Source organism: Petaurus breviceps, unplaced genomic scaffold (genome assembly GCF_028583685.1).
Source record: "Petaurus breviceps papuanus isolate PSGF00001 unplaced genomic scaffold, PetGlider_PUasm1.0 188, whole genome shotgun sequence".
Taxonomy (NCBI): Eukaryota; Metazoa; Chordata; class Mammalia; order Diprotodontia; family Petauridae; genus Petaurus; species Petaurus breviceps.
This window is the reverse complement of record NW_027185804.1, coordinates 1,360,352-1,383,495: the sequence shown is the minus strand read 5'-3', so window position 1 is coordinate 1,383,495 and position 23,144 is coordinate 1,360,352. Positions and strand designations below refer to the sequence as shown.

Sequence of the window (23,144 nt, the reverse complement as noted above, 5' to 3'; positions counted from 1 at the left end):
GGTAGGTTGCTTCCCCTGACCCTGAGTTAATATCTGTAATAACAACAGCAACAATAATAGCCCATACAATATTAATAAAACACAAGGCTGTCACTCTAAGACTGTGATAGGAAAATTAACATTCCCTTGCTAAAAAATGGATGAAGAGGACTGATAGCATGGCATAATAAAAATAACATTTGATTTGAAATTACAGGACCTGGATTCAAATTCCATTTCTGTCACTATATATCCTTCATTAAGCCATTTAAATTTTCTGGCCTCTACTTTCCTCATCACCATTTGAGTCATATGAGTTCTAGGGACTCCTAGAGTTCTAAATACATTGTGATCCTATGGCATTTTTCCAGAGCATGTGATGAATAGGTTAAAAAAATCACATAGAAATACTTTTAGAAAAAATAGACATCATTTCATTGAACAACAGTAAACTGTTGATAATTGTAAATGGGTGAAAGGTGTGTGTATATATATATATATATATATATATACATATACACACACACACACACACACACACATACACTATGGGATTTGTCAAATGCAACCAAATGCAGTTTACCTTCAGATACAACCTATGGCAAAAATCCAAAAATGAAATCAAAAGGCCCTCCATGAACAATACCCATGTGAACTTAACCAACTACTTGCTAACAAGGGAGCTTCAAACAAATGGCTGAATCTTGCAGATTCTTAAAAAAATGAAAATGGGTTTATGATGGCAATTCAGGACTATGTATTGCCACCCAAATTTACAGGAAGTTTGTCCTTAAGGAGTCCAGATTTAGCAATCAATGCAAATTGTGTAAGGAAAACAGTAGAGACTGTGTAACACATCACTACAGGCTGCAAAATACTGCTTCTTCCAAGTACCCGGAAAGACAGGTCCTTGGAGCTAGAATTACATATCAGAAGCTTGCTATCACTGATGGACAGATGGTCAGCACAAATCCCCATGATACAATTGTGGACCTCAAAATATCCTGGAAAACTCAACTAATAAATTATATAACAAATAGACCACTATCACAGACCAAACAGTTGTCCTCAATCACCCAGAAAAAAAATATATATATATATTAACATTTTAAATTGATGTTATCATAACAAATACTCAAAATCTCTAACCCATGTAGAATGAATAGTTTTAAAATTATAGAGTCCTAGCAGGAGAGATCAAAATCATGTGAGAGCATGATGAGGTACTTATCATCTCTGCTTTTCTATCTACTACCCAAGTTGTACAAAGGATATATTCAGTGGGCCTACAGGGATTGAGCTTTGAGCCTCATAGTTTCATCTAGCTCCAAAAAGAAGCTATTTTATCCACCTGAACAATGTTTGTAAAACATTAAATATAAAGAAGGAATAGCAGGGTAGTGACTTGTCTAAGAACCATTTCTATCTGAATCCCAGCAAAGGAGATGGGAATGAGACAACAACAATCATTGATGATGACATTGAGGAGAGCAGCATACTAGCCAGAGATCTGAACTTGGATTCAGAAAGAGCTTAGCTGAAATGTCACACCTGATACACACTGGTTGTGTGCCCCCTGGGCAAGTCACTGAACTTCTTAGTACCCCAGGTAATGCCTTGAGACTAGAAGGTATTGGTTTGTACTGGTAGAGGAAGTCCCTCACTGGGAGCTTTCTAATCAAAATAATAATAGGTAACTTTTTGCTTAGTGGTTTCAGTCCAGTCAAATTCTTCATGACCCTATCTGGGATTTTCTTGGCAAAGATACTGGAATGGATGAGGAAAATGAGGCAAACAGAGGTTAAGTGATTTGCCAAAGTAATGAGTAAATGTCTGAGGCCAGATTTAAACTTGGATCTTCCTGACTCCAAGGTCGGTGCTCTATCCACTGGGCTACCTATGTGTCTTGGCAACATTTACTTAGCACTTAATGTTCATATATACATTATCTCCCGTGATCTTTCAAACAACCCAGAGGTCCCAGCTATTAGTATTTTCATTTTACAGATAAGGAAATTAGGTTTCAAGTGACTTGCCCAGAGTCATACTTGTAATAAGCATCAGAGGCAACATTCAAACCCAGGTCTTCCCGTTTCCAAGTCTAGTGCTTTCACCACTACATCAAGCTACCTCCTATCTAATGGCTTAAGGAAAATTTTAGACCTATTTGGTTTGTGACTTAGATATCAAATGTGAGGGAAGTTCTTATCTTTGTTTGCACGATGCTATTACTCCTTCATAAGCCTTCCTACCTCAACATGTTAACTCCGTCTATCGTTGATGCAAGCCAGCCACCCCATCAGAAACTCCTACTCCACATCCTATTGTCAGTGATACTTATGAGCAGGCATCCTTCTTCATGACCACTGGAAAATGGAGCTGAAATCCAGTGAAGATGCAACACCCCAAAGCAAGACTCATCGCTTACCCACTAGCACCAGAGCAGGGAAGAAACTAAATCCTTGGATCTATTCAAAGTCAGGGAATGAGGAAGAGACTTTCCTCTTCCATCAATTAGTGTCCACTGGAGGAACACAGTTCAGATCTTCAAATTCAGATCAGGTCTGTGGCAGACAAAGCCAAAGAGGAGAAGACCAGAGATTTAGATTTGGCTTTCTCCATCCCATGAGCAGCTCTACAGAAACCAGGAGCAACAAACAATTTCCCACTTTCATTTTGTCCTTATTCAGGACCAATCCTTCCTTGGAATGGGAAACTTATCTTGAAACAGCATGAAACTGTCTCTATGCTATAAAAGTGGAAGAAATATATATATATATATATAAATATATATAATATTTATGTATGTATATGTGTGTGTATACACACACCAGTAAACTTCAATCTGCATTTTTAGAATAAGTTTTAAATGACTGAATATATTGCTTATGAAATTTTCTCCTAGGACTAGACTTGGTATATTAGCTTTTAGTGTAGGGTTACTTTTTAGAGACTGACCCCTAAATGTAACAGTTTACAATATAATGCAAAAAGTGATGAATTCTTACCTTTGTGCCTTCTTGTGGGCACAATCCAATTAGGGCCTTGGCGACTGTACACCTTGGTTCCCTGAAGGCAGCGTGCTAAAGCAGAAATTGTCCCAGACTTAAAAGCGAAAGACTTGGTTTCAAGTTCTGACTCTGATCTATAGTAGCTCAATAACTTACATGTTCCCATGCCTTAATTCTCATCTGTAAAATGAGAATGGTAATACCTTCTGCTACCTACTTCAGAGGAGTATTGTAAGGACTAAATGAGGTAAAATATTCAAGGTACTTTGCTAACTATAAATTATTATATTGCTGCTGCTGCTACTATTAGTACTAAATAAAGTCATGGAATATCCTGGGCTAATCACTTAATTTATTCAAACCTCCTTGTTTCTTTATCTGCAAAGTTGAGATAATAATATTGATACAACCTACATCACCTGGATGTTGTGAAGAAAGTACTTTGTAAACCTAGGTAGTGCAGGGGGTAGAGTGTTGGACCTGGAGTCAGGAAGACCTGAGTTCAAATGTGACCTCGGACATTTAGCTGTGTGACCGGGGGCAAGACACTTCGCTTCAGTTTCCTCAAACAGTCATATAATAACAGTACCTACACCTCACAGGGTTTTTGCAGGGAACAAATGAGATATTTGAAATTAGTGCTTAACATAGTTTCTGGAGCATAGTAGGCCCTATATAAATGCTCATTCCTTTCCCTTTCTCTACAGAAACTTCAGCTTCTGTGATGATAACCAATTGTACAGAATCAATTGTGAGACAGAGATTATTGCTAAAAAGAGATCCTCCACGAAGCAGCAAGAAGAGCAAATAAGAAAACCTTAGTGACAGAGTAAGAGAGGTGAGTTGAAAATCTCCAGTGACAACACCTTGGATGCTTTACCACATTTATGATCTGTAAATCAACACCTTCACCAGTGCACATGTGACCAACAAGAAACTATAGACCATCAGATTTTAAGCCAAAAGACCCCTGTTCAAATTATGGCTTGTGTGTTCTAACTGCGTGGTCCTGACTATGTTTCTTTACCTCCTGAGGCCTTTATCTGTAAAAACTTCTACTCTCCACTCCACAAGATTGCTGGAAGGAAAAAGTTAAAAAAAAAACTCATAGCACCATAAAACAGTTATTACTAACATAATCATTATCAGTGGCATGCATGTAGGAGGCAATTAATAATATTGGTTAAAGGAAAAGAGTAAATGAATAAGTGAATAATGAAAACAAAATTCATCATTTTGCTTGATTATAGCCAAAGGAGATAAAACTTCACAGTTTCCTGTACTTCAAAATTGGCCTGTATAGACTGCAGAACCTTCATTTACCACACAAGTCCACTGTGATTTTAGATGTTTGGGTAAAGCAGGCTGATAGGATGCCGAGAAGTGGGAAGGTGGCCTTTGTCTCTAACCTCAACTCTGGCTGGTACCTGGGTCTTCTTTCTTGACTGATGGTGTATATATGCTTTGTGCAGGGGCGGGCAAAGGAAACATGCTTTCATATTTCTAAGAAAGTGTGTCTGTACTTGGTCCTACACAGGCCACTCCACTCTTCTGCTTCAAAAGATTTCCAGTAAAATGGAGGCTACTTGAAGGCAGAAAATATGTATTTAATTTTGTCTTTGTATCTCCAGTGACTAACCCAATGTCTTTTTCTTAAGCTGGATTGGAAAGGGAGACAAGGTGAGGAAACAAAACCAGTCACAGAGGTCCAGCACCATGCTGACTGGGGGCCAAGGTTATTTGCTGGGCTAAAGAAATGCTCTATTTGTGGCCAGGCTTTTCTGCTGTCAGGTTTCAATGTAGCAGGTCCAGGCTGACCTGCTCAGGGGCAGTCAGGAAGTGCCATACCAGTGGCTTCTATTGCCTAAACCTCTTTCTTCTACGACAACAGGAGCTTTCCATCACCTGGAGGATTCAATAGAAATTGTTCTCCACCAACATTAAAAGTTATTTTGGGGCTTTTAAGATGCAGCAAATATATTTCCTTAAGAGAACTTTATCTGTTTGTTTAAGAGGGCTGCACTTTATATATAGTACTGATATAAACTGGTGCACAGGCTCCTGTAAAACCATTTATATCCACAGTAAAATACATTTTGTGATCTTCACAGTATAGCACCAGGCCACAAGCATGGCCCCTCTGAACTCTGGCTTGTTTGTTTTATTTTTTTTCTGAAGGCTGCTCTGCAGGCCCTCCCATCTCTGCCTGTTAAACCCCCTCGGCTGTCTGCTGGCTCACAGCATTGTCTTCTGAGTTGATTTTTCAGGGTGGGCTTATCCTTCTAAGCTGAGAGAAGCCAGTGTCCACTCTCTTCCCTGAAGTTGTGGGAGGCCAGATCCCCAGTGTCCAAACACAACTTTGGCTGACATCGCCTAGCCTTTCCAACATGAGTTTTTATTCTCTTTTTTTGGTACTGAAAGGGTTAGACTAACAAAGGATTGTGGGCTAGAGTTCATCTAGTGCAAGGGTTCTAAACCCATTCTGGCAGACTGGGGAAGCCTATGGACCCTCTTCTCAGGATATCTTTAAATACATAAAAGACAAAGGATTGCAAAGGAAACCAATTATGATAAAACCTAATTACCAAAATATTTTTTAAAAAAGTTCATGAACCCAAGTTTAACTTCTGATCTAATCTAAGCACTTCTTTCACAAATGGCAAAGCTGAGGCCCAGAGATTGTAAGTGATGTACTTCTGGTCTCATAGTCATAATGTTGGATTCAAACCCAAGTTTGTGAACTCTTTATGCAGGACTCTTCCCATTCTATTATCCTTGCTTTTCAGCTGAAGCCAAGGACAAAGACTATATTGCTACTCCCCCATAGCACATTGTGTAGGACTCAGCATAGAAAGAATATTCAGTATATGTTGACCTACTAGGCCAAGATCACTTTCAGGGTCAAAAGAACCATCCAGTAGGAATGTCCTCTTTCTGCTTTCTACCCTTCTCTCCCCAGAATTGCTCAGATGGCCAGTTCCAGTCTTCCTCTCCCCTTTCCAGGATCTGACATCTATCTACATTGCTCTCTCACAAACAATTTCTCCTTGGTAGATTTGGTCACTGAGATTGGCAACGCAGTCTACCATGACACACAATTGTTTTAAACATTGATCAGTGAAGTCAGACATTCATAGGCTTCACTACCTGGTCCAATCATTTCATTTAACATTTATGGAAACTCAAGTCCAGAGAGGGAACTGAATGACCCAAGGTCACACAGTAATGGGACCTAAATTCAAGCTCAGGTCTCCTAATCCATTATCAAATATCCAAAAGGCTATCGCTAGGAAAAAGGAGTTTCATGCTCATTCAAAGAGCTGAGTAGGACCTCATGGATGGATGTTATAGGGAGGCAGATTTCCATTTAGTAGAAAGAAGAACTTCCTTATAACAAGAAGGGATTGCATAATTTTTAGCTTTGTATCTCCTGGTGACTGGCACACAGTAGGTGCTTGCTTTGATGAATGAGAGCTATCTGACACAGAAATAAAGCTTGGCTTTGTCACTGGAGACAAGAGCTGGGTAGGAGGTTGGAAAATGCTACCAAGATCTCTACTCACTCTAAAATTCTACAGGTTCATATATGAGGAATTTCTCCAGGAAAGAATTTGATCTAAGGACCCTCAAAGCTCAAAGCGTAAGAGGAGTTGGGCTTAGATCTCATCCCAGGCAATGCCAAGGACTTCTTTGTTGTCCTGGGAAACAAACCATTTGACCTCCTCGGAGGAGAAAGGGTTAACAGACTCTGAGAAGTCTGCTTATCACGAGCTAGGGCCTTCTGAAAAGCTTCCACGGACAACCTTCCTGATTTATCTCCATTCCAAAATGACGTGGGTCATCATCAATCTGAAAAGATGAGACCATCTTGAGATATAATACTGACAAAGACTCCTAAGGGCAAAGCTTGGGCATGATGGACTTAGGCTTCCTGGTCCATGCCAAGCCCCAGCCTCCTTCTCTGAAGATGTAAGATCAAGGAAGAGAACCCTACAACTTAAGACAGTTCTTTAAAGGCATGCGCCCTCCGTTCATGATCTACTGAACCAAAGGCAGCTGTTTATTCACAGAGCAGGTTATACTTTCAACTCTCTAAGCCTGACAGGATCATATATGAAAATGAGGTCATCCTGTCTTTGTCTAAGATTGGGGTATTCCTTCCTACTGAAAGAGAATTATTTAGGACATTGGAAAAGACAGATCTAGTGTCATTTATCTAGTAAGCTCTACCAGCTGAAGGAATCTATCTATTGCTATTGAATGAATGAAGCCCTAGAGGTCAGGAAGACATCACGGAGAATTCATCTTTGCTACAACAAAATACATTGTGGGTTTTCTCAAGACCTGAGGATCACAGAATGTCAGAACTGGTAGGGACCTTGGAACAAAGACCATTGATAATCAGAGGGACCTGAGAGAATCGACTTTCAGAGCTGGAAGGCATTTTATAACATAAAATAGAATTGTCAGAACCAGAAGGAACCTTAAAATACACCACAGGGCACGTCAGAGCTGAGAGAATTTAGAACATAGACTGTCCGAAATAGGAGGGCACTTGGAAAATAGAACAGAGAATGTCAGAGAGGGGAGGGCTCTTAAAATATACATCAGAAGATATCAGCACTGGGAGAGAAGCTAGGAAGGATCATAGAACAGAAAATGTCAAAACTAGGAGGGGTCTTATAGCGAAGATGTTAGAGCTGGGAAGTACCTGAGAACACAGAATGTTAGGGGGCAGAAAGGGGACTTTAGAACGCAGTATAGAGTACTGGGACTGTAATGGAGCTTGGAGACCATCTGGGCCACTTCGTATCCACTGTTTTATAAAAGATGAAAATTAAGCCCAGGGAAGGAAATGACTTGCCCAAGCTCACAAAGCAGAATTTTAGTAGCACTGAGACTAGAACACAGGACTCTGGATTCCCAGTCTGGGTTTTTCTCCACTATGTTACATTGCTCCACAGTAAGTGAATTGGGATAAGGATTGGCTCCTCCTCTAAACAGAGCTCTGAGGAAGACAAAAAAAATGCACACAGATATCTGCTAAAAAAGTAAAAGTTGTGCATCAGTCTTAATGGATTCACAGTGACTGATATTCCCCTCTCTCCTGATTCTCTCCTATCTAGAGCCCAAGGATCTGGGCAGTCAGCCCCTTTGAAGCTCTCCACTGCTTCAGCCCCAACCAGGGCAAAAACGCGTTCTGCACATCCTCAACACCGATGAATTGGGGGATTTATAAATATCGTGGTGAGCGAGAAATGCTGTCTTGTCACATTCAAGCCAAATAACAGCTGGACTTTAAAAATAAAATGTTGAAGCCATTTGCCTTTTATATTTTTAATTTCTGTTTTCCCTTTGTGGGGCTTTGTCATTTGATTTTGATGAGTGGTTAATGCGCACGCACAGCTGCCTCTGTCAGTGGCCTTTAGCCCCCTGCCTCCCTATCCAGGGCTCGAGAGTCAGTGCCCATGATGCTTCCTGAGAGATTCAGGCCCTTTCAAAGTCCATGGGCATATGCCAGCAACCCCAACCCTGGACATGAACTCAGCTTCACAAATAACCCAGAAGAGCAGTCCCTCCAAGGTGGTAGTTTGGGGTACTGGTTCTTGTTGTGCTGTTTATTTATTTATAAGTTTGCCTGTTTGTTTGGGGCAGCACCTGTCTTTCTGGGCTTTGCTGAGGGGGGTGAGAGGAAGTCAGGAAGAGAGGCAGGAGGGAGGGTACTACCCCTTTAAAGGGCTGCTTCCCAATCCTAGAGAAAGTGGGAACCAGTCATGCATCCCAGCAGCATGGGAGTTTTGCTGGAAGGGACTTTAGAGGTCAACATGTCTAAGACTTTCATTTTATAGATGAGGAAACTCAAGCCCAGAGAGATAAAAAGATTGTAGGAGGTCATGCACCTAACCAGGGGCACAAGCAGGATTGAAACACTGGTTCTCTGAGTGCAAATCCAGGATAGACACGGAGGTGAGGGCTATGGGACTGGAGGCATGGGGTCTGCTCTCCCCCAAATGACCCTCAGTTCTCTTCACAAATTTGAGAAAGCAACTGCTGTATTTCAATAGATATGGTTTCCTTTGTACTTCTACATACTTTATACATTTAAAAACATTTTGTTGAGAAGTCCAGTGGCTTCACCAGACTTCTAAATAGCTCTCTCTCTCTGTCTCTGTCACACACACACACACACACACACACACACACGAAGAATCCCTTAGTGGGAAAGGCTACAGGACAGGAAATGCAAAGACTTGGATTTGAAGCCTCACCCAACTACTTGTTAGCTTTGTGATTTTCACCAAATCACTGGATGTCTCTGGGCCTCAGTTTCCTAATCTGCAAAATGAGGAGGTTAAATAAAATAATTCCCAAGATTCCTGATTTGGCTCTTTATGAGGCTGTGAAAATGGAAGAATTACCATGTAAACCTGTATTGACTTTAATATTAACTGTAACTCCACTCATTCGAGTGTCGAAGGCTGAGCACTGGGCTTAGGGTGGAGCAGGTGCCAGGGAATGCATCCTAACAGTCAGCAGAAGGCACCTCCCCCCTGCTGCCACCTCCCTTCCCCAGCACCCCCTTACAGAGGCTTCTTGCTTCTGTAGGCTTTAAGCAGGTAACCGGACTCCATTCATGAACTCACATTCCCCCCAAGGCACACAGAGACTCAATGGCAGCCCAGGGCTTGCTTCTGAGGAAAAGATTTCACACGCTCCAGCAGTCCCTGGGCCACTACAATCCTTCTAAAGTTACACATGTCATGTGGGGCTGCTGGGTATGGTACAGTAACAGGAGAGGCAGTGGGTGACAAATGCTACTATATTTAGGGGAAGGGAAATGGGCCACACCAAGGAAGGTCACAAGAATTCTGCCCTCCAAAAACCTAGACACTAGCTTTGGGAAGAAATCACATATACCCAGTACAGAGAAAACTTGGGAGACCTCCCAGAGACTGACCACTTTTATTGTACTCAGCTTATAAGAGATGGTGAGGTTTTTGTTTTGGTTTTCGTGATATTAAGTGTCCGGAAGCTTGTCTTTACTGTCGATGCACTGATTCTTGATCTTCAAAGCAACTGAGACCACCCACCAGATTCTCTGGGAATTACTGAGAAGCAACTGGATCTATTTATGCCCACTTTCCAGATCAGAGCAGGGGTGAGGAGAGGTGAACAGCACATGCCCGGCATTGCTGCAGGAGGCAGCTTTAGAACCAGGAAGAGAATGCAGGTCTCCATGGCTACCAAGCCTGGGCCCAAATGAGCAGGTCCCAAGCATCCCATGGGACTGCCAGCATGACTCATGTCAGGGACAGAGGGTGGGACAGGGAGTCAGGAAGCAGTTAAAGTTAAGCAAGTTAAACAAAATAGTCCAGCAACGAAGCTGAAGGCAGTCAACAGAGATAACTGAGATCAGAACTGAGACCTACCTCTGAGACTGTATCTAGCTTCTAGGACACTTTAAGTAGCCTGATGGTCCATGGGGGAGCTAATGCACAGTGACCTGCACTGGTTGAAAGGCTTCTTGTGGGACACACACACACACACACACACACACACACACACACACACTCATATAGCTTACATCCCTCCCCTCCCCCTTGTTAAGGCCCTCATTCCTTCTCACCTAGACAGTTGTTAGTCTTTTAAGTGTTGGTTTTTGTTTGTTTGGTTTCTTGTTTCCATCCTTTCCCCTCTATAACTCTCTACCCAAAACCTTCAGCAGCTCAATTTTCCCTACTACATAAAGGATAAACCTTTAATCTAGGCATTCAAGCTCCTTCACCACCTCCACAATCTGGCTCCAATCTATCTGTCCAGTCTTATTTCATGCTAGTCCTTTCCTTTCCTCTCTATCCCAAAACCACTGGGTTATTCTCGTTCACCTCTTCCCACCCCCAGTTCTGTGTCAGAGACATAGCCAGCCATTTCTGCACCTGAAGCAGCATGAACCATTAACTTTTTAAGGTGGGCCACTTGTTCCTAAGGACAGTAGAAGAGCTCATCTGGGATGTGATAGCCAGGCTCTTGCTGTTTTGTTTTGTTTTTGTGGAAGAGAATGGAAATGTATGCTCTGGTAGCTTCTATTTTTATGAATCCTTCTTATTAGCTAGGTGCTGCATGCTATTGTTTCTGCACAGCTTAAAGACCACAAGACATCAGCAGTCTCCAATTTGGCACCTCGGGACAAAGTCCTCAAGCACCTACCAGACCTTTGTTCGCACTGAGCTCTGCATCCTGGCAATGGCTTCTTCTCCTCTTCTAGTCTCCCTTGTTTCAAGGCCCTGCTCACCCACCTCTTCCTTAGAGTCTTCCCTGCCCAATCCCCCAAAAAAACACAACTGGTGAAAACGATCCCTTTCTTGCTGAGCTTTCCTCCCTTGCATCATGGCTGTGGATGCAGTTGTCCTTCCCAAATTAGAATGTAAGCTCCTTGAGAACAGGACTTGTGCCATGTCTATCTTTGTTTCCCCAAGGCCTGACACAAGCCCCTGACTGTGGCAGTTGCTTAATAAACGTAGGATTGAAATCAACCAAACATCTCCCAAGCAGCAATGATGTGCCCAGCACTGGAGCCAAACGCTGCCTGTTCTGCCATCTTAGGAGAGGGCTGCTTTCTGGAAACTTCCTGAAGTATCTCTCAATCCCAAGCAGCAACACCACTCCATGTTTCTGCCACTGGCTCCTGGGTTGGCACCTGGGCACCGTCCAGAACTTTTGTCAGATTCTGATGCTGCTGAGAAATGTTTCAGGCCACAGAAGCACTGCTGTGGTTTAAAGGGCGAGAGGGAGGGCCAGCTTCTCTCCCCTTAGGCTAAAGGAGGAATTCTGCTTGGGGCCAGAGACAGGAGCGAGTATTGTGTTACACTGAAAAGAACAAATTAATCTTCTCTGACTGGTGGGAGGGTTTTGGCCAAGGGAGAGGCTAACGGGAAAACCAGCCAGGTCTCTGTGCTGATGACACAGTCAATAACCAGGCAACGTTGCTCCCTAAGTGCCGAACCAAGATCGTAAATTCTACTTAGGCCCAGGGGAACAGGTTCTACTGATTTGTAAACCCAAAAGGACTTGGATCTCATGACAAAGTTTGAGGTGAATGCCTGGTCTGCTAGGCAGGCAGGCAGGCCTTCTTTTCCAGAAGATTTCAGCATTATTTAGGCTAAGCAAACCAGCATTCTGGACTGAGCAGAGACAGGCATGCTGCTACAGACCCCTAGCCTGGTTCCTAAAGACGGGCTTCGAGTGATCCAGCCATCCTTTATTCAGAGTCAGAATCACTTCTGCAAGTTTTTCTTGGGAGAACAAGTAGAATTCTCTGTCCTCAGATGGGGCTTGGGGCACTTCATTAAAACACTTCCAGAGGATACGAAATGCACCAGCAAAATACCCTTGGAGATAGAACCCTGTAGGGAAGTCCCAGCTGTGTTCTTCATCCCCTCCCCCACACAACTTCCCTCCCCCGACCATTCACCCCACAAGGCAGTCAAGAGGGACAGGCTTGAACACTCTCAGTTTAAGATCCAGGTGACGGCTCCCAAGAAAGTCAGTCCTAGCCTACCAGTCACACATTTTAGGAGCAGCAAAGACCAGAGGGTCCCTAGCAACAACTCACCCTCTGCATCTTCAGGCCGGGTCAGATCAATGACTCCTGGGCCCAGTTTCCCATCTTCATTTGATTTCCCTGTTAACTGAGGGCCCAGATTCTCAAAGTGTGTTCTCTCCTAGAAGAAAAAAGAAAACCCATTAAAGCTCATGGCAGTCTTAGGAACAGTCACATTTTCTCCCATTTTCGTTCTTTTCTTGTTCAATATGTAAAAAGCACAGATTCTGAAACACTGGCTATGACTAACTCCTACTATGGAAAGCTTGGAATCTGGCGCCGCCACTTCCGGCCAGTTTGGCACATGGGCCATATTAAGGACAGCTCAGGTAATGGCCAGAAACCACAGCCAGGAACCCTGTGGGCTCTGGCCTATACTGCTTCTCCCTCCGTTGGCTTTCCCCCCTTCAATGAAAAGGAATCCAATCAGCCTCTTCCAGCCTCAAACGCAGAACTTGAAAGAGCAATTCCTATTAAAACACACTGCGAAGTTTAATGGGAAAGGCGTTTTTTGCCATTTAGAGATCACAGTTTGCATTTGTACTCCTGAGGAAATACAAGTCTGAATTTTATGCAAGAGGCTTTCAAAGACAAATATTTCAAAGGAGGAACAGCAGATGACAGCATCGTCGGTACTATTATTTTGCCTAGGAGTTTGAACTGAGCCTCTACGGGAAGTGAATAAGAGACCACTGCTCCTAGCAAAGCAGGGGGCCCCGGAGAGTTCAGACCTGCGTGGGACCTGCCAGTGCGGGAGGAAAAAGGAAAGAAAGGCAGTTTACTTGCTAACCCAGTTCTTCAAAGGATTCGGGGCCTAGGACGCTCCAAGGGGCCAAGCATGAGGGGACTTGTGGCAGCGGCCCTCCCCGGCTATCAGTGGCAGAGTGTTCAGTGGTTATGACTAATTTAGCGTTCTTGTTTGCAGGAGTGGAAGAAGTCCTGTTTCCCCAAACATCCCCACCTCCCCTAAGCCTTGTTGCTTCTTCAGACTAAAACTTGGCATCCGGTTGTACTTGTGAATGAACGAAACCTTGTGGTGCTTTACTATGAAACAATATTAAATGGCACGTCAGCTTGAATTGAGAGACATGAAATACCAGCTCCCGTCTCCACACCGGCCCAGCCTCTGCATGCTCTTCCTAATGTATTATGCAGTCCCCGAGTGCCGATTGCTGTTCAGCCTATTGTTCAGTGACCTAGTTCCGTACTGAACCATGCTAGGCATTCGATGGAAACACTCTGAGTTTTCTCTTCATCGAGATGTTTAGAAACTTGGAAATATCCTTAAAGAGCAAACATACAATTACTTGATAGCTGCTGTGCCTCATTTGTACAGTCTCAATACGTTTGTGCTTTCTAATATGATTATTTTTTGAATATCATTATATTTCTATAATTAATTCCCATCAGTCAAATTGTGCAGGAAGCTTTCCCTGTTCCCCTCAGCACAGAATATGTTTAAATTGGCACTGAAGGAAGACAGAGCACTAAACCTGGCTCTATAAGCCCTCGTTTGCTGGAGAATTTCTAGGTGGTAAAGTTGTCCCAGGACTGTTTTGGTTGGGGAATGGCGGCCACCAGAAAAATGGTGACCCTGCATTTTTCCAACTAGGGTAAAGGCTAAGGAGGAAGACCAAAGCAGACATGGGACAGCTTCCCTAGACGTGACATCTGGAAAAAAGGCAAATGAGACCAAGAGTACAATCCTAAGTATGATCTGGTGATGTCTTCTTTCATAAAAATGCGTCTATACATGGAGGTGCTAAATGTATAAGGCCTACTAATGACACACAGTAAATGGAAATAGTCAAACATTATATATGTCATGGGGACAGTCATTTCTAACATCTCAATGTTCAAGTGCCGAGGCTTAGATTTGCAGGAGGGGAAAAGGAAAAAAAAACAACAACCATAAGCACCAGGAAAGGAAAATACTCAACCTTTTTATCACATTGTTTCTCATTGCAAACATTTGCATTTGAATGCTTTCTCCCACGATAAATGCAAAAGGGGTTCTGCCGTGACACCTGCAATCTTCTTGGCAGAACAACCTTTGCTGTGTTTGTGCAAGGGGGGAGAACAACTTTCTACTCTGAAAATCAACAGACTGTGCTACCTATCAATATGCATATTTCAAGGATCTTTCCAAGTCAGTCATTCTCTTTGATTTTACCGGGAAATATTCTCCATTAAAAAATAAAATAAAATAAAATAAGTTCCTGAAATAATATCAATATTTTGACAAGGAGGGAGAAGAGGGAAAATTACATGCCATGGTGTACAAAATCTTAAGACAACAAAGCTTCCATGATGATAATATCTTTTATTTTTTTTTAAAAGGGGGGAGTGCTCTCACAATTCAGTCCTATGAACCTGTTTTTAATCATAACAACAACAAAAAAGAACACTTGGAGTCACCATTCACCAACATGAGCACATGTATGCACACACATGTTTGCACATACATTCTAAATGCCCTTGAAATCATTCATTTCTCTCGTTTTATTCAAAACAAATTCTTCTGCCATAAACCTTTCTCATAAAATATCAATATTTTGGCCAAAGGAAAAAAAAATAACCCATAAAGCTTCCATTTGAAATGGGAAAAAATAAATTACCACTGAGATTGTTTTGACCAGAGTACAGCGTTTCATATTTTTCAACATTAATACTATCCTTCTTGCCTTCGAGCCTATAGAGAGAGATTGTAGAGCTCTGCCCTGACAGAGAAGCTTCCCTGAGCTCCCCAGAAGAAAGACATCCATTCGGCCTTGCTTCAAAAAACAGTGGAAGATATTTCTTTGCCAGCCACACAACTGTAAATAGTAGAGTGCCCGGTCACTGGAAGAGAATATGTATCTGACTCTGGGCAGTTAAGCTAAACCACACTTGCTCTGGTGGAGTTGGACACCAAGACTCATAAATAGTGGATACGGCCACAGATGCAGAAAGATTTCCATTCCACAATATGTCAACTTTGGGATCAGTCTATTGAGAAGTCTGCCGACAGGAGAACATGTTAGACTGTGTGTGGCAAAACGTTTGCTAACCCCCATTTTCTTCTCATCCTGGAAACTCTCGTCGGGCTATGACATTTGTAGACAATTTGAAAATGGCGATGATGTTTCATTGATAATTTTGTCCTGCCCCTCCCCACCTCCCTACCACCACCCTCAGGACAAACACCCAGGCTTCTGCCTGGCAGCGGAATGTTCATTTTTACATGCTGGGCCGTGATTAGACATTTATTTATGCATTGTCAGTCACAAACATGCAGGCAACATAAAAGTTATGGAAAAAAATTAAAGTCGGCTCCGCTGTGTTGGTAGGCCTGTTGGCTCTCTAAGTGCTTTGAAATTGTGATGTATGAGGTAGATGTTGCATATTAAATAAAGATATTTAAATGATAAAGCCCCCTTTAGTGAGAGCTGATGAATGTTAAACGTTACAGGCCACAAGCCAGTTGCATCCATCATCTTCACGGATTATCCCAGCCAATACTGGGCCGGCTCAGTGATGACAGATAGACTGCTACATTATTATCCCTGATTTCCAGAGTCACTGAACAAACCATCCAACCCCTTGGGCATTATTTTTAACTTTGCATGAAATTAGCAACTTTTCCCCTTGCTATCATGGCAGGGACAGCTTCTGATCAATGTGGCCTCTGCATCCAGGCACAGGGGAAGCCTGAGTTTGGGACAATCAGGAAGAATCCGGGTGGTTTTCTTCTACAAACGCAGGCAACTTCCTGTGACTGGCAACAAATGTAAAATTGTGATCTTGGGGAAAGAAGAGCCGTGAACCAGTAAGCACACAATAATGGCTTTTCTTTGCACTTAGATAAAAGCTGAATTTTTGATGCGCACAGTATATTTTAATAAAATTTTATATACTATGTTTTATACACTTATTGGCTATTCCATAATAATGTGTGTGCTAACAGTAAAATTGCTCTTAAATTTATGTGTGTTATTTATATGATCCCACGTAACAATGCTTTTTGTTGTAAAAAAAATATTCTGTTTATTAATGTAACTTTACAGCCCCTGCATCTGAGATCCGTGGTAAATTAATGACATTTTTATTATTTTATAGAGTCATTAAATTTTTACTGATCACTCCATCAAACCAAGGCAATAAAGACTATAATGTAAACTGGGACACTTAGATCAAGGGAGCAGGAAGACATTCCATATAGGCTGAAGCAAACGGCTGGCTATAAATGATATTTATATCATCTTTAAGCATGGGAGAATACTTGGATAAGTTTGGCAAAACTGTTTCAGGAGTAGAGTGGATGCTGTGCTTAAATAACAGTTATACTTTCCAGCGAGACAGGCTTTTTTCAAACCATATGCAAGAAGATGACTGATTGCAGCCATCTTCCAAAGAACAATAAATGCAATGGAATCATGCAGTGGGCACCCCTCCCTTCCGGATTACCCAGTGTGATCAGGCTGTACCCAGGCTTCAGATGATTTCCACAAGTTCCCCTTCTCCGTGGGTAAAACTGACGCTAAAGACTGAGATGGAAAATGTCAGACACCTTAAAATATCCTCAAAATTTTTTAATAGTTCTTACAAACAAATCTATTTCATTTAAGCCCAGGTAGTTGGACAATGATGTAATTGTCCTCAGTTTCAAAAGTCTTGTTTCAGAGGTAGTTAGCAATCTTTTTTTTTTTCTCCCAAAATGCTAGTTTCTAAATATTGACTTAATATAGGTCATTCAAAAAAGCCACAGAACAAATGCCCAAGGGGCCAAAGGGGCAGTTTATATACATACAAAAATGTACATACACATATGTATACGTACATATGCTACAGACAATATTCTAGTTACAATGGGTACAAATAATTATGTCATGCTGTCTTCACATTTAAATTATATTATAATTAGGTTACTCTACACTAACTGTCTTAAATAAACCCATATGTGGGTTATTAGTTAATTGCCATCTATATTCTGTTTATATAGAGGAGACAGTAAACAAAAACTGCTGGTCTCTGGTACTCTCAAATTTAAAATGTGCAATGTGCTTTGTGATATTTGTGCAGGCTTTTTATTTAAATTCATGAGAATTGGGGGTTAAGTTCCAAAATTTAACCGTGAGATTTAACAAATCCGCAGATCAGAAGGGAAGCTTGCATAATCATACACCATAAGAGCTGGGGAACATGCATGGGTATCTGACGAGTCAACATAGCGGGGCAGATAGAGGGCCATCCTCAAAGGTGGCAGGATACATGTCAATCTCGCTACTGACACATACAGCATGACCCTGGGGAAGTCATTCAACCTTTACCAAGAGGATGGAGAATTAGCTAGAGTCTTTGACTTAGAGACAGACTAAGCTCTCACAAGATCACTCAACCACTCTGAGACTCAGTCTCTTCATCTAAACTGAAGAGATTGTACTAGATGGCATTTAAGATAGCTCTGTGATTTGTGTGATTGGTGAGAAGTTCTATGCCAGAGGATTCCCTACCCTGAGGAAATCCCAGATCTGGACAAATGGAATACAGACAAAGACAGAGATGCAGTCACAGGCACAGACACAGTCATAGACAGAGACACAGTCACAGTCACAGACACAGACACAGACTAGCTCAAATCACTAGGTTTCTATGCACCTTAGTTTCCCTCCTCATCTATGTGGTTCAGTGAACACAAGCTCTGAAGTCAGAGGATCTAGGTGCAAATGTCATGCTACCTGTGTCTTCTAAGGCAACTCATTTTTCCCCTCTGAGTATCAGTGTCTTACTCTGTCAAAAGGAGAGAGCTGAAGTAGTTCTTTACTAGGAATCCATGAATGTGTTGTTGTTGATTCTTAAAAATATATTTTGATGGCTATATTTCAATGTACTTGGTATTTTATCTCATACATTTTGATAGAATTCTGAGAAGGGGTCCAAAGACTAAAGGAGTCCCAGAAAGGTACATGCAAAGGCTAAGAACCCCTGGACTTCCTTTCTAGCTTTGAAGTTATGATTCTCTGGATCCTGGCATAGAGTTAGGGTGGGGACAGAGTTGGAGATATGGACAGGGACTGTCCCTGTGATTTCGTCGATATAAAGCAACTCCCTGGATGAGGAAACTCCTTCTACAAAGGCATGTTGGCACTTTCTCTCCAACATATGGTCTTAAGAGAGTTACCCAGAACAGTGAGAGCTGCATATGTGCCCAAGGTCTCCTGCCAGGGATGTGCCAGAGTCAGGACCTGAACCAATCTCTCCCTGATCCTAAGGTTAGTTCTCTCTCTACTATACAATTCTGCTTCCTACCATGATCCAGGAAATGGGCACAATAATGCTTCTGCTGCTCATCTTACAAGGCTATTGTAAAGAAATCACTTTGGGGCCACAGAGATTTAGGCTAATTTGTTCTAAGGAGTGAAAACCCAGTGTCACTAAATCCAGAACCACAGAACTAGGAAAGGTTTTGGAGAATTAATAACTTCATAGATGAGGAAATAAGAACCAGGAATAAAAGCCAGGTGCAGAGTTCTTTTATCTCTTCTAGAATCACACAGTGCTTTCCTCCTGAGAGCTAAGAAAAGTCCTGAGCATGGTTAAGCAACTGCCTTCCCCAGCTTGTAACTGCTGCTCTGTGCTGATACTCTGTGCACGTGGGACATAGACCTTTCCCTTTGCCCAGGCTGAATTGAGACTTTAGGGATCCTCACAAAGATGAAGGTAAGTGACCTTTCTTGAATATTGTTCTGGAGAGCCCTACCAGAGACCTGAGAAACAAACAGATGCTAGCACAACTCCCATGGTACTCTAGCAGAGCCCAGGACAGAAACAGCTGCCAGACCCTTTTTATAATTCTGGAACTGATCAATAACTTCTCACAGTTGTATAATGTTGTAAGTGTGGCAGAGCACATTCCTAACAACAGACCAAAAGAGAGACAGTGCAGATATTAGTGGCACATGAAATGATCCCATTTTAGAGATGAAGAAACTGGTGTTCTTAGAGACAAATTGATTTGCCTGTAAATACCTAGACTGAGGTAGGATTTAAACCCAGATGTCTCGGCTCCAAACATAACACAACTAAACGTCATTCATGTCTCTATAGCTTCCTTCTTACCATGGGTGCATGGGTTGCCCATATGCAATGCTTCATCTCCCACTTCCATGCCTTTGTACAGGGCATACCCCATGTCTGAAAGGCTATCCTTCCTTACCTCTAGCTCACTTCAAATCTCAGCTTCAGTGTTCTCTCTTCCCTGAGACCTTTTCTGACTCCCTGGAGTTTTAGTACCCTCTCTCTACCAAAGTCACTTTGCATATATTTTGCATTTATGTATATGCACATCTCATTTCTCCCCAAGAATGAAAGCTTATTGAGAACAATAGCAGTTTCATTTTAATCTTTATTATCTCCAGTGCCTATCACAGTGCCTGGCACATAGCAGGTGCATTAACTGAATTTTTTTTTGGACCTATTAGTTGTGTCTGACTCTTTGTGACCCCCATTTGGGGATTTTTTTTTTGGCAAAGATACTGGGGGGGCTTTTCCATTTTCTTCTCCAGCTCATTTTACAGATGAGGAAACTGAGGCAAACAGGGTTAAATGACTTGTCCAGGGTCACACTGCTAGTCAGTATCTGAGTTCATATTTGAACTCAGGTCATCCTGATCGTAGACTCCACTCCATTCACTGCACCACCTTGCTGCCGTATTAATTAAATATTGAATTAATTCTTTTTAACTTAGAAAAAGTATTCTACAATTCGAAAACACAGTTTCCCAGAGTCTTCATGGGACTCTCCATCCACCCTACCAAGGATGGCACCTTGTCCCTCTCTAGAATACACTCAGAACTTAGTTTCTACACAAGAGAAGCCAAATCACAAAGCAGCATTAGCCCTGAACACATCTGTGTGACACCGATGGCCACAACAAGGCTCAAAAAGTACGAAATCCAAACACACTCATCAGGAATATGGTACTTACTGAACTCCCTGAACCAAAAGCTTTCTGTCTCTGTTCATATGGTTTTAATATGGTTTTTAACCAATTGCAAGGTTATTTATAAGTTTGCAACTCCCCAGTAGTTAGAGTTATGAAGCGTTCAGACTTAAGCATAACCAGTTGTGTGGTCGGCAGACTACTACTTTCATGCGGTTTCCAAGTCTTAATGGAGCACAAAGGCATGATACAGAGCTGTCTCTGAATACATCCTTATTCACTGCTTGACTCAGTAACAAATTTATAGAAAATCCTCTGGTAAAATGATACAGAATCCCACCAAAAATCAACACACCATTAAAAATTATAAAACCTGGTTAAGTGGATTTATATAAATGGTTAATAATACTTTATCACCTTTGCTCTGAGCATAAAAACAAGAGGATTGGAATGAGGCACAGAGCAAAATATTTGTCTGATATTATCATCTTGGGCATTTGTTTTACCAAAATCTGGCAGCTAAATTTCAGATAATTATTAGGATTTTTAAAAATAATATACTTTAAGTCATATATTTTTATATGCATAGCATATAGTATAAATAAGTATAATATGCATAATTTAAAATAATTTTAATTTTAACATGATTTCTTTTTACAAATTCCTTATTTATATTTTTTTAAAAACCAAGGATAGTCTGAAAATGTGTTACCAGTAGGGCTGATTGCCAAATCAAGTAAATTAGCATTTTAAAAGCATCTACTATGTGCCAGGCACTGGGCTAAATTCTGAGGCTATAACGAAAAGCAAACACACCCCTTGCCCTGATGGGGCTCCTAGTCTAATTGTGGAGACAACATACCAATAGCCATGTACAAACAAGGTTAGATAAATAAATAGAGAGATGGATAGACAGTAAGGGGGAGAGAGAGAGACTAGGGTTTGTTAGAAATATTATTATAGATATTATTTATCTTGATATTAAATATACAACTAGGATATTAGATATATCAATAATAGATATCAGATACATCCAATAGATATTATATATAATATATCTACATAATAATTAGATATTAGAGATAAATTATTAGAAATAATTTCAGAGGGGAGAAACTAAGATTAAGGGGGATTGGAAAGGATTCTTGCAGAAGGTGAGATTTTAACTGAGGCTTAAAAAGTGGGTCAGGGTACCACGAGAGAGAGAAGAGACAGAGAACTTCAGATGACATTTCCATCAGTGAGTCTGGGATGATGGACCAGGGGTGGAGGTGAAGGGCATCTAATATTCCTGAATGGCCTTCTCTGTGTGTATGTGACTGTGGGCAAGCCATTTATGTCGGGCTGGGCTTTAAGATGCCGGAGGTTTAGAACCAAGAGAACGCAGAAAGATTTGGGTTATGATAACTCTATGTTACAAGGTTAACAACAGCTGTGTTCTTGACGCCACCCTCCTACCCTAGTCTGCTAGGAATCTTGGGCCAGAGACTGTAGGACCCTGACGACTCCCGGTCTGGTTCTTTCTCCATGACATCAGCCTGATGTTTTGAAGCAAATTTGACTGGCTCATTCTCTCCCTCCCACACTGCAGCAACACTGGCAAAAATGACTTTGCCATGGCATTTTTAAGCCTCTGTGCAATTATTCATCTTCTCAAGGAAAATGTTAGAAAATAATCTGTCTGTCATGCAGGCTTGCCAAACTATGGTCACACTTCTTCGCCAAAAAGTATTTGCTTGCTACCTCAGAAATTGTATCATCAGTGGTCATGAAGAGGTTGGGGGAGCTTCTGGAGGAAGCTGAATAGTCAAGAGAATATCCAAACTAGAAGGGGGTCTCACAACAGAGAACATATCATGTGAAATCAGGGAGGGGCCTTGGAAATCATCTTCCATGGCCTCCTCAAGGCACAGACACCAGTTTCTCCCAAAGGTGGGATACTATGATATTAAAGAAAGAGCAAAGCACAGTAAGTACAAAATGGGAGGTCTGCTCATAGGAAGAGTGTGCTTTCTGAAGAATTCACAGAGGATCATTTCTTAGTGAAAGAATACTAATCTCAGAAAGTAAATGGTAAAAATATCTCAGAGAGTGAGTCAAAGCAGTATGATTTGTGTCTACCCTACCTGCTCAGGGAGGCAGAACTGAGAAGGGAAGAGAAAATGTATGAGTGGATGCCCTCATGGTCAAGGGATCCATATGCATTGGACAGGGTGGGGTTTCCTAGCAAAGAGCTAATGGAAAGGTAAAAGTACTTGGCTTGACTGGAATGTGGGTTCTTCATCAAGAGAACTGCAGAAAAAGGGGAAGGGGCAAGGGAAGAAACATGTCAGGAAAAGCAAGCGAAAATATACAAAGGCTAAAGGAGATAGATAAAACATATGAGAAAAAGAAAATAAAGAAGAAAGGAAGAAAAGGTATGTGGAGAAAGAAAGAAAATGGAATGAGGAAAGAAGGGCAAGAGGGTAAGGAAGAGGAAAAAATAAAAGAGGAAAGGAAGGAGGAAGGGAAGAAAAGAGAGTAAGAGAAAAAAAGAAAGTGAAGAAGGTTAAAAAGGAAGGAAGGAAGGAAGGAAGGAAGGAAGGAAGGAAGGAAGGAAGGAAGGAAGGAAGGAAGGAAGGAAGGAAGGAA

At 41.7% G+C, this 23,144-nt stretch overlaps 1 protein-coding gene across 30 annotated transcripts in view; it reads right to left on the bottom strand.

The window, feature by feature from the left end:
- Nucleotides 1-23,144, bottom strand: part of SOX6 (SRY-box transcription factor 6) — a 672,513-nt gene that overhangs the window by 38,099 nt on the left and 611,270 nt on the right. For all 30 annotated transcript variants that reach the window (XM_069091122.1, XM_069091109.1, XM_069091112.1 and 27 more), the window contains one exon: nucleotides 12,604-12,712. In XM_069091122.1, the coding sequence (XP_068947223.1) occupies nucleotides 12,604-12,712 (109 nt within the window). The remainder of the gene's footprint in view (nucleotides 1-12,603; nucleotides 12,713-23,144) is intronic.